Here is a 19075-nt window from a genome sequence, read left to right on the forward strand (position 1 = left end):
TTTATGAGAAGTTATGAAATAAGTAAACCTTGCAGTATTTCCATGGGATATTATGACATGTAATAGGAATTTTGGAAAAGTTAGGAACTGTTTAAAGATAAATGAAAATGAAAGTGTTACGAAAGAGCCTATGGTCTTTCTTGATGACAGTACAGTGGCTACAAGAAAACGTGTGCTTTTGTAGTCACAAAAGACCTGTCTTTGAAGTCCAGATCCGCACTTACTAGACACATGACTATATATGTTTTTATGGAGACTAACGAAATATGTTTAAGCACAATGGTTTCTGTATAGTAATTACTCAGTAAATTAAGGCAAGTATTAATTATGACAGTCTAATAATATTTAAAAAAATATGTCTGTTTACCAGGCTAAGTCAATATCTTTCTATTGTCACAGATATGCCCAAGTAAGTCAAGTTGGTACTTCTTACATTCACACTCAATAGCCAATTACTTTCTCTAAAACCTTGACTCACAGAAGGCCACAGGGAGGTTGGAAATGTCCCCTGACTTGACTGAAGATGTCTTGAGTAGATATTTAAGATACATTTAGTAAAGACCTTTAGAGTAATTATAGGTGTTAAAGTAATTTAAAAAGGAGGCCATTAAACTGCGGTGGCCATAATACCTTGGTAACCTATGTAAGCAGACCAAATCCTAAGCCAGAGTCAATTCCTATAAATGCACTCATATCCCAGGAAACAAATTTTAAAAACCACCAATCACAAACAGCCAACTAGGCTTTTCCAAAAAAGGCAACTACTTAAGCTGTAGCCAATCAAATAATTTCCTCGCTTTGCTTCAACGTCTTCTCTATAAAAGCCTTTCCTGTAGCTTCTGTTGGCAGAGTGCTCCTAACCACTTTTGGTTTGATGCTGCCTTATTTGAACCAATGTTGGCCCAGATAAAATCTTGAAAATTTGAATATGCATCAGGTTATCTTTTAACACAGTTTTTGTCATAGTTTAATTGTAGGCATTCAAATGAAAACCTTGCATCTAAAAATACATCCCAGTAAGTGTTTAGCATTTGTCATTACTAGAAAAATTTTTATACATGAAACTGTTTTCTGCCTTCCGTGAGCATCTACCCCTTTGGACCTTGTTGTGCCATCACAGGCATAGCGGCAGTCCATTACAAAGTCGTGCAACACTGAAATAAGGGTAGTAGCAACAAAGGTTTTTAAAGTTTCTAGAGAGTAAACAATCAGAGAGGTCTCATGTTCAAACTTGCCACCTCCAGCTCTCTGTACTAATTTAGTTCCTGCCAAAACATTTGGTTTTGGTCCTGGAAATGCTCTGCTCCATTTTTTCTGTTGAAGAAAAACAAAGTACTCAGAGTGAAATAAACAGTAACAGAATAAACACAGACAAACATGCATTACTTTTGATCAGTAGAACTGTGTGGACGTAGCTAAAACTGCAGCAGCTGGAGTGGAGAAGAAAGTGGAGATTACGGAATTAAAACAAAATATAATGTGTCTCCCCATGTTTGTCAAGCTGTACTTTATAAAAGCTTTCCTTGCATTTGTTTAGAATACTGCGTCAGAAAATCTTTGTAGTGTATAATTTTCTAAATGAGTACAGAATAGACATTTGTATAACAGTTTAAATGCAAAGCAGTGGTGTAGAAAGGATATCACTATTGATTCCTCTTAATTTTTTCATTCCTGCCCTTGTCATGGAATAAAATTACAGAGTACACCTTGATGGTGACATATAAAACCAGTCACGTCAGAGGTTCTGGAGGTTTTGGGCCCATACTTCATCAATTGAGTCCCTTCAAGGAATGATGCCACTGGTCTCTGTTGAGAGGGCCCTGTGTCACCATGCTTCTTATTTTGTTTTTGAATTTTTTCACTTTAAGAAAAATAGAAATGGTGTACTTTAGAGAAAAGCAACTGAGAAATAGGATGGCTGAGTGAGGTATAACAGATAAGCAAAGAGAAACAGAGGAAATGTAAGATTGTTATTCAGGAGTTGTGAGCATCAACTACACAAAAAGTGTCACCAACCAATAGCAGAAAAGACTGAACAGGTATGTTTGAACCCAGCCACAAAGGAATCCAAACTTTTCAACTGCCTTTGCTCAAGTTTTTTGGTCTGATGTAGGCACAAGTTCTCTGACTAGGGTCTTAGTGGGCTTAAGGAAGCAATCCCTGTATCCTGCCCCATTCTGGCCTTTGAATGGTGCTGTGCTGAATTTTAAACAGAGTAGATGCTAAGTAAATGTGTGTTGGAAAAAAAAATGGAGAGAAGTTTTGTTGACTTGACATTTTCCTAATTTACTTTGAGGAGTATACAGGAATTTCTGATAAAACTATCTCTGGTTATGAATGACTTTGATATAAAAATGATGTAGATTAAAGTTGTGTTTTTTATGAGAAATAGAAGCCATCATATTGATTTGGTTCAGGCAACTTTTTAGTCTGCTTGGGCTGCCATCACAAAATACGATAGGTCGCATGGCTTAAATAACAGAAATTGATTTTCTCACAGCTCTGGAGGCTGGGAAGTCTCCGATGACAGTCTGTCATGTTTGGTTTCCGGCAAAGCCTCTCTCCTTGGCTTGCAGATGACCCCCTTCTCACTGTGTCCTCACATACTCTTTATTCTGTGTGTGCCCGGAGAGAGAGAAAACTCTGGTGTCTCCTCTTGCTCTTATAAGGGTACCAATCCCGTTGGTTTACGGCTGTGCCCTTATGACCTCATTTAATCAAATATTCAGTCCATAACAACAATTAAAAAATAAACAAATTTGACGGGGGGGGGGATTGTTTGTTTGTTTACTTTTTACAACAAGCCTAAAGTAAAAATTACTTGCTCCCAAATTATATCATTAGCTTCTAAGTAACTTGAGAAATACTGTTATCAAACGCTGGCCTAACTGAAAATTACTTCACATTTCATCTAAGGCAGGGAGATGGACCTTTCACAACCCCAAATAAATAAAATCGAGCATTTGCTCCAAGTATTGGTTTTTTTTTTCCCCTGGAGGAGTTGCGCTGGATGCCTTTTGAAGATGCTGCTCTAGGGAGAGACAGCTCCACTGGGGAAAAGAAGCTAGTACTCTCTTATTGCAGGAGAATGCTTTACTGATACTAAATGACAGTGGACTTCACTAAAATTGCCTGTCAGTCTCTTCTTCCTATGGGATTTCTTATTGGATAAATTTCTCCATGGATGTTTGTTTTTCCTGGTGACTGGTGATTAATCCTTTACATACCTGAAGACCTCAGCTCCACAGTGATCAGTTCTCTGATAAGCAGAAGGAAAGGGTTGTGCTATGTTTATCTCTAGACAGAGCCATAGATCTTTATGTCATTATTATTCTAATCTTGTTTCACCTGACATGTTAATTCTGTACCTTTGAGCACTACCTTGACTTCAGCACTTATAAATGTTGCCTTTATTTTTTATTTCAATTATGCCTTTTTAAGGTATGGATAGTATTTTAAGGATTACTATTATTCACTCCCCAAACACCTTTGGGGCAGCTTACCTACTTTTTAATCATCTATTACAAAAGGAAAAATAGATATGCCATATATTTTTGCTTCGCATACAACTTTATATTGTGCTTGTTAGTCATCTCAGTGGCTTTAGGGTGATAAGATTTCAAATTTTGTCTTAAATGTGTACTTCTTTGCTTAATTCTTAATATAGCTATTTTAAATTTAGTAATATTTATATATGTATATATACATATATATGTACACTTACACTTACATACATGCATATTAATCATACAAAACAATCCTGATCAGATCAACCTTGCTTCCATATTGATTTAGCCATTTGGTTTTTGCAGGCCCTGGAGCTATGGTAACAGAACCTTCCTTCGAGTAGGCATTGAATAAGCACTTGATAAATGAGTCTTTTAACAGAAAAGAATTGATCTTTAATTGAGTCCTCTAACAGTTATTAATATATAATCAGCACTATGGTAAATGCATGGAGGCTGGGATGAAAAATAAATAGGAGTATAATCACTCACTTGAAAAGGGTTAGAACCTCATGTGAGAGATTAAGGAAGTAGGTAAAAAATTCTCCCAAATATATACAGAATGTATGTATACATACTTTAATATATTCTTCTGGGAAATTGCTGTAGAAAATTCAAAGCAAGCTGGGAAAGTGTAATTTTTAAAGCCATAGTATTTTGGTGCAGGATTATGCTTTTAACTCTATTACCTGTGTAATGATGCTTGTTATATTCTCGCATGGCATAGCTAGATTACTGTAAGTCCATGACCTTGAGTCTCAAGTGGGTCTTTAATACTTCCAGGCAACCCCACCGTAATTCCCTAGTCCATTTAATCGTCTTAAATGACTATATTACATCCTCTCCTCTCTTTGGGAACCTCTCATATCTTCTTCTCTGTCTTTACTCCCCTCTTCCTATTCCACTGAGAAACTGAAACAATTAGAAGGTGACATTCCATCACCTCAGCAGCCAGCATCTGTCATTGTACATGCTGCCTCCCTGTCTGTTTCCAGAAATGAAACCCCTGCCTCTAAGGCTACGTCCTTTACTTCAGCCCTGGTTCTCGCATCTGCTGCTGCCTAAGCAAGGACATTTATTGCTCTGGTAATTTTGTCCTCTTAATTATATAACATCACCTTTTTTTCCTCTCTACTGGATCATTCCATCAGCCTGGACACAAATTGTTATTTCTCCTACTTTAAAAGAAAAAATCTTGCCCCACTTTTCCTGCCACCTATCACCCCATTTCTTTCTCCCCTTTGTAGCAAAATTCCTTAGAGAACTGTCTGTCCTTGTTGTATCCAACTGCTCTCCTTCTTTGACACAGTTGATCACTTGCTGCCCTTTGGAGAACTTTCTTTCTGGAATCCACAGACTGACTGGTCCTTCTCCTTCACTGTCGACCTCCCTGAACCCCTTTTGTAGTTGCAGTGCCCCCACATGTGTTCATTGCCTTGGCAAGCCCTTCCAGACTCATGGCTTTAAATGCCATCAATATGTCCAACATTCACAACCTTATATCTTTAGCTCAGATCTTTCTCCCAAACTTTCAGACCTGGGGCAATCTTCCAAACCCTACTTGGATGTTTCATACAATCTCAAATTTTACAAGTTCAAAACAAGCTCCTGATTTTGGCCTCCCAGCCTCCAGGAGCCTTCTCCATATCACTTGGTAGGTATTGCATCCCTCTAATTTCCTTAGGCCCCAACCATTTGTCATCATTGGTGATTCTGTTTCACACTGTTTCAAATCTATCAGTAAAGTCTGTTGACGCGACTTTGAAAATGTACCCAGAATTGGACCATTTTTAACTATGTCCATTGCTGCCACTCTGATTTAACTACCATCATCTCCACCTGGATTATTGTGCTAGTTTCCAATCAATTTCTCTGTTTCCACCCCAAAGTGCCCAAAGTTTCCCTTCAGTTCAAAAGCCACCATAGTCCTTTTAACAGGCCAGACCCCATCACTTCTCTACTGAAAATCCTTCAATGACTTCTCATCTCATAGAATAAAAGCTGAAAGTCTTGTCTATGTCCTGCAAAGCCATACATGACCTGAAAGGCCTGACCTCATTTTTCGTTCTTTTCCCTGGTTCACTCCACTTGGCCTTTCTGACCTCATTATCTTCTTCTGACACGTCTGGCCAGTCCCCAAGGTAGGGCCTCTGCAGAGAGAACTGGTTGTTCTCTCTGTCCACAGTTCAGATATCTGCATTCCCTTACCTCCTTTATGGTTTTGTTCACATGTCACCTCCGCGATGCAGGCTACATGTACTCCCATTTAAAACTGTACCTGCCGTGTCACCTTGCACCCTGCCTTCCCTTACCTTGTTTTGATTTTTCTTTTTCTACAGGATTTTTTGCCTTCTAACAAGTTATATACTTTGTTTATGATCTCTATTATTCATAGTCTATCTCCCCTCTAGAATATAAGCTCCTAGAGGGCAGGGAATCGTATTTACTGATGTATCCCAACTGTCCAGAAGTGCCTGACACATAAATGATGGATGGATGGATGGATGACTGATGGATGGATAGATCCATCATTGAAAACTCAAAAGCATCTTGCTCTAACCACCCCATTTCATGTTGCCTGTCCGTTTTCCTCCCCTGGTTACTCTCTACTCACATAATTTTGTTTTACTTTATTCATTATTTGAAATTATCTTATTTATGCTATCTCCTCTACTAGAATATAAGTTAAGCTATGTGAGGAAAGGAACTTGAGATAGTGTGTCCTTAATAAATATTCATTAAATGAATCAACTCTGGAGAAGAAATCTGAATTTCTCAAATGAGTGAACTGCATATATAAATTTATCTTGTGACTAATCCGTGATTATTTGCTTATTCTGTCTGATTCAGTGTTCAGTTGTCAGGATACATAATCAGTTGTTACGTTCTTTTTATCACTATGGTTCGATATGTTTTGCTACTAAAGAATTCTTAGACTACTCTTGGTAGTTTATAATAAATTAAGCAAAGATTTTATTTTATTTTTTAAGTTCAGTGATTGGCAAGACTCAAAGCAAGATTTTTCACAACATATTGTCAAATCTTTTCCCTATATATAAGGAATGAAATAAAATTGAAGATCTTCATCCTATATTAGAAGGATTTTTGATGATCACTGAAAGTAGAGAAATGATACTGAGAAATTATATTCAGAGAAGGCAAAGTATTAGTATGTAATAAAGCAGATAGCCGTGATCTGGTTCCTGAAAGTACATCACCAGCTCTTGGATCCCTGGTTAGTTTCTACATAAGGTTCAATGGCTATACTCCCACTGGATTCATTTAAAATAGAAGAGCATAGCATGTTTTACAAGAAATTATTATGTTCCACAAGAAACTGGATTTGAAAAACTGATTAGATTTTTAAGCTCTCTTTTCTGTAATCTCTTATAATAGGTATCTGGGTCATATTTTTCTTTAAATTTCTTTTTAAAAATTGTAAGTTGGGAATAGTTAATATTTAACTATTTAAGACTATTTAATATTTAAGACAAATCCATTGTAGGTGTTAAGACAAACTATGGATTTTCCTTTTATGTTACTAGCTATTGATGGTTTCAGAATAATCATGATCAGAAGTTTATTTTTATTCTTCTTTGAATAAATTTCATTTTGTTCTTCACCAGTAGGTATTTTATCACTAACACATTTTAATAAACTGAAGATGAACATTTTGTTGTATCTGTTAAAATGACTAGGTTCACTATTAACTCACTAAGTTGTTTAGGAAGAAAACTAGAAATAGTACGATGAATTTCTAATAATCTGTTTTATTCTACTTCATGACCAATGAGTTTTTGTTTTGTTTTTGAGATTCCACATATAAATGAGATCATGCAGGATTTGTCTTTCTCTGTCTGACTTATCTCAGTTAACATAATGTCCTCAAGGTCCATCCATGTTGTCGCAAGTGACAAGATTTCCTTCTTTCTTTATGGCTGAGTAATATTCCATTGTGACCACAAATTCTTTATCCATTCATCTGTTGATGGACACTTAGGTTGTTCCCATGTCTTGGCTATTGTGAATAGTGCTACAATGAACATGGGAGGGTTGGGCAGATATCTCCTCGACATAGTGTTTTCATTTCCTTTGGATATGTTCCCAGAAGTGGAATTGCTGGATCCAAAGATATTTTTTAAGTCAATTATCTCCTTACAATAATCCTTTTCTGATGCCTTCAGTCTAGTGATTCTAGAAGGTTGTGAGGCAATAAAATTTGCACCTGCTATACACCTCAAACGTATCTCTGACAGGAGCCCGGTAGCTTCCGTAGGCCTGGCCTCTCTGGTGCTGATGGAGCATCCTTTGGTTGTGAGAAAAAGCAAGTCCTGTGGCCTCAGAACTATCCACAGATATCTTCCTGGACCTGCCAGATTGGCTCCCATATATATATATATCTTAGTGGCAGGACCCAGCCTTCTCTCTCTGTAAGCAGAGTAAAGCATTTCTGACAGCGTGGTGAAGGATGTTATGGTAAGGCTTAGAGGACATGAGTTAGAGCAGAAACATCTAAGAGGAAGAAGCTTGGGGAGGGTTGCATGGTTGTTGCTCGGCCATCCTTCTGGATTTTTAGGATGTGCTGTAGTGGTGCTAGAAGGAGGTGGTGAAACCAAGGGGATGGAGCTTCAGCAGCATTCTACTGTACTGATAACTAAGTGCAATCATCCATCAAAAGAAATCCACACTAAGAGCTCTTAACTGTGTAAAACTCCCTGAGCAACCACAGTCAAGGCCAAAGACCTTAGTGATACTGCACAGAGCTGCTACAGCAGCAGCTGGTACAGGAGAGGGACACAGAAAAGGAATCATCCCAAAAATAATAAACTTGCAAAATTTTATTAAGAGATGTGAAAAAAGAAAAGTCATATCCAAATAAACAAAAATCATGATTTGACATTGTTATTGACTTATTGGACCATAGATTTAAGTGTAAGGACACAGAAATGCATGACCTTTATAATGAAGACCCATAGTCCTAACATATAAAGCTCTGCTCATATAGTGTTTTATATAAAAAAGAGGGGGCAAATTATATTTATTTTTATATTTATACAAAAAAGAGGAGGCTACAGAGCACACTCAGGCCTATTTTTTTTCACCTTCTTCTGTACCAACCAGTTTGTGAGCATTTTGTGAAATGTAACTTTCAAATATTTAAAATTTCACAAAAACATCTGAATGCTCTACCATTGCCATCAATATACCCCTTGGAATGAAAGGCCGTCTAGTACAGTAGAGAGAACTCAGGCTTTGGAGTGAGATGGTGGGTTTGAGTACCATCTCCGTTACTTATGGCCCTGGAGAACTTTTCTGTGCCTCAGTTTCTGCATCTAGGAAAAAGAGTTGTTGTTGGAATTAAATGCAACAGTCTATGCATAATACACAGCACGCTGCTTGGCACCTTGTGGACGTCCCAAAATGGTAACTTTTGTAAGTTGTGTTGTGTAGAAGATGAAGAAGGACCTGGAGGAGGAGAATAGAGTTTCTTTACATCTGTTTCTTTACATCACTCACTCATTCCCTTCTTCAGAAATACTAATTGAAAACAGACGAAAGATTCTGTGGTGAAACGACAGCCATGATGTTTGTAAAGTGCTTTGGCAGTACTGTCTGGATAATGAGATGCTAGTCTTCTATAAATTGGTACTTACTGATTTATTCTGAGAATCTAGGCAGGTTTAGTCCACAAGCTAACGTGGGGCAAATTTGTAATTCTGTGTGCCAAGGAAAGGGGAGCGATCCAACATGAGTGGTTTACCCACCGCCCTTATGCTCGGTAGCAGATGCTGGATGTGAGGTACCAAAAAAGGCAAAGGAATCGGTCAGTCACTTTTACCTTGGCACAGGAGAGTGAGAAGCAAAGACTGGTAAAACAGAATGTGCCTGGCCCTCCTTAGCCACAAAACACATTAGCCAGGAATCCAGCTAGAAGGAGACAGCCAAAGCCAATGCAGACTTTGGCACTGGCCTGACATTACAGGGGCAAAAAGAAACTGGAATTAAGAATCATATGGTCTCCTAATCAACTTAGTATCCTAATGATTCTGTAGAGTAGGATAAATCTGTCTAAGTCTGGATTTGGATTGCAGTACGCTCCCACAATAGTCAGTCATGATAGGACCCTACGTAAGGCTGGTGGCCATCTTTATATTTGTGCTTCCTATCTTTCTTCCCCTCCAGCTATGACCAAGCCTTTCAGACAAATCGGGGAGGCCCTGAACTTAGAGGGTGAGCAAAGGACTACTTGCAGGAGAACCTACAACCTGGGATAGAATCCACCCCTCAGACTTCACGATTACTTTTGGTGCTTGGGCCTGGACCAGCTTTGCTTCCCTCAAGGCTCAGAACACCTCTTGCCTCCCAGCGTGTCTTAGAGCTCAGTCTGTCACCACAGTACACTCTGTCCTGTCCCATAATACCTCTGTACAGCCATAGTTTCTGGGCTGCTGTTAGTTCATTCTTCTCAGGATTTTGCTTTACCATAGGGGGTGAAAAATAGAGAATATGTGGCCACTGGCCTCAAGACATAAAAGCCTTGAGAATCAGTGAGTCACAATTTGTTGTTATGGACATGGGCGTGAAAGTGGGGATGTGTGAACCATGTCCCAGGGACCTGATAACAGAAGTGCTGCTGGAAACCATAACAAGATGGCAGGCTTCCAGACAGAGAGAAAAGATCTGACGGATGCGAGGAAAAGTCCTGTCAGGCCCAGGACTACACTGCAAGTAGGCCCAAAATACAGATGCCCACTTCAGGTAGATACGTTTGATAAAATATGGTTACATTGGATGAAAATTCAAAGATTCCGTAAAGATGTACCTTCAGGACTTCAAGTTGGTTGGAAAAAGAAAGCCTCTGTATCTGAGGACAATCAAAGAAAATCAGAATTACTAAGAGATAAGGCAGTTTAAATAAAGAGATAGGACACTGTAAGTGAAATGAATATGGGAAAACTTTGTCATATTCTCATATCCTAGAAAACAAGAAAGAATCCATGATGGAGAAAAATACCTTGAATATGTTTATATTATAGTTAGCATGTGTCACATGGCAGGTATTAAACTGGGGTAACTTGTTTGGCATGAGGAAGGTCACAGTGGAAGTTCGCAGAGGAAATCATTTGTGCTAGGCCTTAATAGATGAGGGAATATGGGGAAACATTTATTTATGTATAGCATTTATTTTTGATGTATAGCAAGTGCCCATTTATTGCGCTCACTCTCTATACCAAACACTAGCCTCGCCTTGTGACCTGCGTTTTCTGTAATCTCATAACAATTCTGCCACATTCGTGTGATTATTCTCATTTTAGCCATGAGGAAACATGCTTAGTCAGAGTAAGAAATTTGCCCAGGCCACTCACTAGTCAGTGGCAGAATACCATTCAAATACAAGTCCATTCAAACCCCCCTGTTCTTCAATAATGAATGTCAACTATAATTTTATATATATATGTGTGTATATATATATATATATATATATATATATATATATATATATGTATATATATACATATACATACACACACACACACACACACACAAGAAGCGGAGTACAGCATTAGGAACAGAGACAGTGGAAATGTAATGTTTGTGTGAGATGTCAGAGGGGTAGTGGATGGAGGGAGGGGAGTTGTCACTGTGTGAGGGATATAAATGATAAATGTCTAACTATTACATTGTTTTGTGCACCTGAAACTAATAAAAAAATGTTAAAAAAACACACAAAAAAAACCCTGTTCTTGAGCCCACTGGAATGGAACTGATTTGGTTATAGGAAGTGAGCCAGGGAGAGGGCACATCCCAAACTGATGTCTTAATCTAAGAACATAAAATTGCTGTCTGTGGCTCCTGTTATGATATGCTTACTTTCACTGCCCTTTTCTTTATTTTCTTCTGTTTTGTTTTTCTTTCAGTGTGCCCTCTTCCTGCCACTCCACTGTTTGAAAAGTTGATCACTGCATAAAAGATACGAGGTTTTCCATGGGTTCCTCTGTAGAGTTGTACATTTAAAATGTATGTCTTCCAGTGATGGAAAAAAGACATATACTTAAACTCTGTATCCTACAAGAAATAAAAGACCCTGAGAGAAATGAAAGATTATGCTAGCATAAAAAATATTTTGTATCTATAATTTTGTGATCAGAACTCTCATAAATAATGGATGGATCTACTCAGGAAAATCCTATTTCTAGCAGTAAAATGGAATCTGATTAAGACGACATATTAGAGAAAAGAACACCATCATATACTTCTGGTTGCAGTTTAAAATAGTGCAGCCCGTTTGGACAGTAGTTTGGAATATATTTTGAAAAGGTCTTGATAACTCATGGCTTACTCATGCTGCCTCTGGGAATCTATCCCAAGGAAAGAATTCTAAATAGAAAGAGGCTGTATTACAATGATTTTTCAAAGCAGACTACTTATCACAGTGGGAAAAAAATTGTAAACCTAAATGTCAAAAAAGAGTGAATGGGTAAGGTAATTTCTTTAAATGGTAGATTAAAAAAGTATATCACATGAAAAATGCTGTATTGCTTTAAAAACTAGATAAAAATTAAGTATGATTGTAGCTGTTGGAACAATCTATACATTTAAAAAAACTTTCAAGAACAAATGGAAACAGCATTGTAGTATCAAGGCTTGTGTTTCAGCGGTAGAACTACAGGTAACTTTTTTTTTAAGTCCATATTTCCATATGAGGAACAGCACTTCTTATATCATTAAAAATCATAATGGATACCAAGAATTGGATTTCAGGTATTTAAGACCATTTCACGTCTACTGTGCCCCTTTCCAGAACTTAGTTCTCCTTTCCCAGTCTGCATAGTATGGGTGGGTCTGATTGACTTCATGGCTTTTAGCTCAGCCCTCATCCCAGATAACAGTCAGGTAGAATGGATTAAATTGTGGAATATTTGGAAATGAAGATGTGTTCTCTATTCTAATTCTCCCTTGTCCTCCCAGACAAGTTTGTTGAGTAGGGAAAACTGCTTAGAAGAAATCCACTTGCCAAAATATGAAGGAAACACAATGCCAGTTAGAACAAAATCTCTTTCCACTGTTTCTAAGCTTATTTATTTTATTTATTTTTAGCTTGTGGATAAACAAGTATTGCCTGGAGAGAGGGCAAACACTTTGCCAAATCTGTAAATTAGCAAAAGGTCAAATAATGAAGGATAGCTAATTAATGTTATCATCTGTAGTGGCTGAGTGAACAAGAGGAAAAATGATAGAATAAAAGGTCATTACTTTCATAATTCCCAGCAGCCATGAATAAGATATATTCTGTGGTTCTTTTTTCATCCCAAACATTGTAACTTTTGGAAGTATGTCATTAAGTATTCATTAAAGTACATGTTTGGGTTTGGGAGTTGGTTACTAATTTTTTTTTTTTTCACTGAAACCAAGTGGACATTTTATTTGTGTGTGTTTCCTGATTTCCAGTTGCTACAAACTGTGATGCTGTAAACAGACATTTCAATAGTTCGTCCTCACTTTCATTACTTGTAGTGCTTTCCAAAAGACAACCATGGCCTTTTTCTAGTTTGGAAATGGGTGGTGTGTAGCTGAGAGCGCGAAGATGATGTGTGTTGTGAATACTAGTAAGTTGTTTTGTGATAAGGAACCAAGGTAGAAAAAAACAATGATCACAGCAGTTATTCAGTGTATGTTTGTATTTCGGGGGAGAAAGAGGGAACACTTGTTTCTTACGTGTTTTTTTTTTCTTCTCCTTTCCTTTCCCATCTTTAGTCAAAGCCTGTTGCATTTGCAGTTCGAACAAATGTCAGCTACAGTGCTGCCCATGAAGATGACGTTCCAGTCCCTGGCATGGCCATCTCATTTGAAGCAAAAGATTTTCTGCATGTTAAGGAAGTAAGGAAAATAATTTGAATTTCTGTGTTCATGATTTTCTACCTTGAAACAGCATTTCTTATTTCGTATTGCTGTGAAATAGCATTGTACAGATCTGCCATTGTAGAATGTATGCATGAAGTCGGTGCCTCTCCACCTTTTATAATATAAATATAAATAACGTTTTTAAAGAAGAAAGATGTCACAGGCCTCTTGCAATAGCTCCCCTGGGCTCTGTGACCCAGAAATTGGCAACTATTGGAGATGATCCTTTTTGACGCGTAACTTGTACTTTTAATTTTAAATTTTAATCTTGACTTTGTATTGTTTTCCCCTCATGTTTGAAGTTTCACCATCTGGGGAGGGTTTAGTAATAATATCTAGCATTCATGACGTCTCCTCCCTGCTGACCGTATCTAAACTCAGGCCCCTCGTGCTCTTATCTTCCTTCAATGATAGGTTGGAGCCAAGAAGGCAAGAAACAGAGAGCAAGAAAATCCTTTTTCCTCCATGCCAAAAGTTACCGCCTTTCTGTTAACAGTGACTCAAATCTGTCAATTGGAAAAATTCGCCCTAAATTAAGATTTATTTTGGGCAACATTTATCAAATGCCTGCTGTGCAGAACACTTTATTAGATGGCCAGAAATCCCCCTGCACGAGGTTCTCAGTGTATGAACATAAGGTTACCTTAGTTAGACCTATGGGAATTTACACTTGGAGTCTGGGGGATGAGATGTCCTAGGAAGCATACATAAATTTAACTGCTTGCTGCTAAAAACTGTAAGCAAAGAAAGCGATGACTGCCAATTAACAGAGCTTGGAGAATTTAGTTAATTTCATGAGCGTTTAGAAAGAGATACGAAATGCTAATGAGGAAGGAAGGCTAGAGAATGTTTTTAGAAGTGATGGCCTGCCTGGCCTCTGACTTGAAGGCAGGAAGTTAGGTTAATTCAGGGCCTCCTCCGGACAGCTGATTCTTGGAGAGGAATCTCTTTCTATCATGGAAGGAAAAAACAAAAACAGAAAGCAGAGTGGATATTCTTCTTTGAAATGTCAAGAACAGACTTGAAAAATACTATTCAGCTGAGGGAAACCTACCCACATCATAAAGATGGAGGCTAAATAGTCCATCTGTAAGACAGAAATTGGTAACATCAACAGAAGTAGAAAAACCATCTGTGAACAGCGCACTGTGCGAGTTATAAAACTGTTTTTGCACAAAGGTAACTTTTGCTCTGACAAAATATTTCACGTAGACTTCAATATTTATCCCTCACTCAAAATACTTCTAATTAATTGGATTGTGTAAGAGGAAGACCTCCGTGACACTTTCTAGTTCCTAATGGCCTCTTATCAGTAGGGACAGTTAATCTTTGAAGGAGGAGCATTGAATCTACTCAGAGTGACAGCAGCAGCAGTTGTGACGGAATTCAGACTCATCTTAATTCTGAACCAATTCTTTGTCTTAACCAAAAATACTTCACTTTTACATGCTCAACCCACGAACCTAAGGGTTTCCCTAGGCTTGTGATGTTTGTGACCGAGTTAATTAAATTGCCATAATAGTTCTCTCCACTGAAAGGAGTTAATATGGAAAAGAAAATAAAATAATAAAATAATTTGAAGCTTTCAACGTCTGTGCACTGATCTTAACAAATGTGATTTTGTGTTTAGAAATTTAACAATGACTGGTGGATAGGGCGATTGGTTAAAGAAGGCTGTGAAATCGGATTCATTCCAAGCCCAGTGAAACTAGAAAACATGAGGCTACAGCATGAACAGAAAGCCAAGCAAGGGAAATTCTACTCCAGGTAGGAGAAAAAGACCACGTGTTTGCCTCAAAATTAGGGCTACACCGTCATTTGTGTGTTGCTGTTTGCTGTATTCCACAATCTTTATTGTTAGGTGCTACCAAGTGGTCTGGTGAGAGGGTTATGGGTAGCATCACAAATCCTGCATTTGAAAAACTTCCTCCCAGCATCTCATTTTCATCTGATATGGGAGAAAATCAAATCTATTATTATCATTAATGAAAATAGCTAAGATCATAGACTGTATTCAATTCAGGCTTCGGTGCAGAAGGAATTCTGAAGTCCTAATCTTTTACTGAAAATATTCTGCCACCGAGCAACCTTGGCGACTAACCCCAGTGTCTATAGCCACCTGGCATGGCAGGAAGACATTTTGGAGATGACGGGTCTTAGACGTCATTGGCACAGAGCAGCCCTGGTAGCCTGTTAATTTTGCTTTCACTTGGGAAACTCAATTTTCAGCTTTCCCTACTGTTAAGCACTTAAAGGGAAACTCAGTATAAAACCAATTAAAATCTGCTTTGCAGATAGCGAGTAAATGAGTTACATCATAGGCTGGGTCTGAATAACCTTTCCTAGGACTCTGGTGGTTGTTTGCCCCTCACTGAAAGAATCACTAGAAGGGTTACTCAGACATGGAGTGAATTTGAAATTGAACCCTATGCAGCCAAGTCCAAGAACATGGCATGTTTCTCCCTTACATGAAAGGAAGTGATATGGACACGACTTTTCTTTCATGTGAATAGGTAGGCCTCTATTTTCTTTAACTTATATTTTATTTGTTTATATAATGATGCAAGTCCTTTGTCAATGGCAATGTTTTAGCATTAGCATGAATTTTTTCTCAAGCATCCGCAAACAACTAAAATAGAAGATGCGTCTTCTCTAACTAGTATTTTATACCTGCCAGGCTGTTTTAGTTCAGATGGATTTCTCCCTTTTTTTTTAAACCTCTATCCCATATTTGACTTTTATTAATCCCTGGGCTTTGGGGGGCCCTCAGATTATGAGATGCATTTAGTCATAAAAAAAAAATAGAGGCACAGATTACCTGTAGGATATTGATGAGTTCATACTATTCGTTGTATTTCTCATGTTTTGTTAGCTTTATTGTGTATTTTGCTATTCTCTGTATTGACAATGGTTCCTTAATACTGATTAATAACATCCTATAATATGGAAAATTTTTATTTTCCTGGGGCATAGACACTGCTATCATCAGTTTGGTAGTATTGTATACAGTTTGTTGAAGTTTAAGGCTGTCTCAGCTGGGGAATGTTTTGTTTTGATTTTAGTTTGTTAAGGATAATTCAGCAATTTCCAGAGTTTTCCTGTTGAATCACTCAAGAAGAGGGTTCCATGGCCAAATAAGTTTAGGATAATGCCAGGGAGTACAAAGTTGTTTTAGAATTTTTCAGTCTTTACTATGTTAATGTGCTCCTTGAATCTGGATGGTGGGATGGGGATATTTTTCATGCATCTACGAAAATTATCTTATAGAAACTTTTCTTGGTTCATGTCTTAGGAATGGTGTTTTGTCGAAGACATTGTAGGAAATTTGGGATGGGCTTTTGCAGGGATAGACTTGTGTATCCTTGTCTGCTTCTTCTCATACAAACTGAGAAAGGAGACTTACTTGGAAAGGAGTTCTTAGAAAGGGAGAAGTTTTTGCCTAAATGATGAAGGAAGCACAGTTTCCTCTGCCTCCCAACTGGGCGTGAAGGGTCTCGTGTTAGGGATCAACCCAGTTTTGTAACAACCTATGGGAACGGTACATATTAGAGCCTCCGCTTCACAGACGAGGAGACAGGCTGAGAGAGGTTAGGGAACTTGACCAAGGTCACACAACTGGGCAGTGGTAGAATCAGGATGAAAACCCGACCAATCTGATGTCGCCTGCCCTCAGAGAGACTACCATGCTGTAGAGCAAATCATGTAGCCAGGACCTGGCGCAAGAAGCACAGAACAAATCATTATTATTATTATTATTATTATTGCCATCTGTTATTATTTACTATATTAGATATATTGTTTGTTATTGCGTTTGTTCCTTAAAGAACTACACATTATCTGCATTTGGTGGATAGAACATCTCAAAACTTATTCTAGGGAACTGCGTTACCTTTCCTATAACTGTACACATTTTCCCTTCATTTTCTTGATTTCATTTTGTCCTCTTTACCTCAGCTTTTGCCTGAATATGTAAAAATATCTTTACTTGCTTTCAGAGGTTTTTTTCAGTCGTCTCCTAACATTTTAAATAGAGCTTTGTTTTGTGGACGTACCCAGAATTTAGTAGTATTTTAAAATTCTGATATATAAATTATAAAAAAACAACAACAACCAAAATCAAGGGCCATAGAATTGGGGCACAGCTCAAGAATATGGCATTTTTATAGACTTAAAAGTTAAGGGCAAATGTGCATTCTGAACATTTTGACTAGTTGCAACGTTTGTCACAATTTTACACAATTCAAATAATACTTTGACTTTTATTGAAATTCAGAGAGGGTGTTAAACAAACCCATGCTTGAACTGAAATTAGACTTAGCATTTTAGAAAAAGAAAAATAAAATTCTGGAAGAAAATGTTTTGGTGCTGGTAATGGGTATTCTTGTATAACTGTCAGAAATTGTTTCTATAAATACCACTTTTTATTCATTTTCCATATTGTCTGCTTTCCTTGTGAAATGTACTGAAGTATCTTTTAAGAACCTTAAAAATATGTAGAGGCTTTCTGCTAGTTGCTTAAAGTTTTTGATGTTTGTCTCTTTTATGCATTAAAAATGCCAGAAGAGTAGCAATGAAATTCAGCCTGCTACTGGTATTTTAGTGGAACTTATATTTCCGTATTAACATTTTCATTAGTAAATATTGCCCTTTGATCCATAGATACTGTAGCAAATTATTTCAACTAGACCCTGGCTTTGGCTATGATCATGAACTTTAGGCCATAAGATTGTCTTCCCTAAATTCCTTGTCACTCTTTTAAGCTATTCCTTTCCATCTTCGTTTTTGAAGGGGCCATTGTGTAGTGTTATTTAGCGTGCTGGTATACTGGTGAAAAACATAAATGCTGTTGTTCTCATGGTAATGACAAACTTTCTAAGACACAGAATTAGGTCTTACCTCAAACTTTAGAATTTGGTCATTGTGAAACACATGCTCTTCAAATCATTTCTAAATTAACCAAGTGAAATCCTCATGCTAGCGATGCTTGAGATCTGAGGATTAAATTATATAACACTCCATCATGCTCCTTTGTGTGTGTTTTAAAGGTTAGCAAGTTTGAGTATTGTTGTTTTTCTCTTTTATAGGTCACTCATGAAAACCTGAGTCCTGAATCTTAGTATACTAAAAATAACCAAGCTAAGACAAAGGTACCAAACAGAAAGAAAACAATAAGTTCTCATTGCTTCTGAGGGTCTCTAAGATCAAAGAAGCAAAGGACATCTCTGCTGCTATCTACCTGTGATCCTGGCAGAGATTTCTAGGGCTGCAAAAATTACCCTAGTTCTCCTCCATTCTCCCAGGGCCTTTTACAATTAAAACTTGAATTTGAAAGAGAAACTATGGCTGTTTCCAGTACTCCAGGGATCTCCAGTGGGGAATTATTGTTCGCCTCCTTGTAGGGAAGACAAATTTAAAGTTCCATAAAAACACAATGAGTAATCATGTTTATTGAGCAATGCACAGGTCTTAATGTCTGAAATAAGTGTCAGATTTAATATAAATTTTTGCTTTACTCCAGTAAATCAGGAGGAAACTCATCATCCAGTTTGGGTGACATAGTACCTAGTTCCAGAAAATCTACACCTCCGTCATCTGGTAAGTAGGTGTAAACACTGAACAATACATGCTGCATTTCATGCTTTCCTCAGTCTTACCCAGTTGTGTGA

General features: G+C 37.6%; 1 protein-coding gene across 9 annotated transcripts in view; it reads left to right on the top strand.

Moving 5' to 3' along the window:
* CACNB2 (calcium voltage-gated channel auxiliary subunit beta 2) overlaps positions 1 to 19075 on the top strand; it is a 327268-nt gene that overhangs the window by 269945 nt on the left and 38248 nt on the right. For all 9 annotated transcript variants that reach the window (XM_019752070.2, XM_019752073.2, XM_074324835.1 and 6 more), the window contains 3 exons: positions 13263 to 13385; positions 15040 to 15176; positions 18928 to 19004. In XM_019752070.2, coding sequence (XP_019607629.1) covers positions 13263 to 13385; positions 15040 to 15176; positions 18928 to 19004 — 337 coding nt within the window. The remainder of the gene's footprint in view (positions 1 to 13262; positions 13386 to 15039; positions 15177 to 18927; positions 19005 to 19075) is intronic.

This window comes from Rhinolophus sinicus, linkage group LG02 (genome assembly GCF_036562045.2).
Source record: "Rhinolophus sinicus isolate RSC01 linkage group LG02, ASM3656204v1, whole genome shotgun sequence".
NCBI lineage: Eukaryota > Metazoa > Chordata > Mammalia > Chiroptera > Rhinolophidae > Rhinolophus > Rhinolophus sinicus.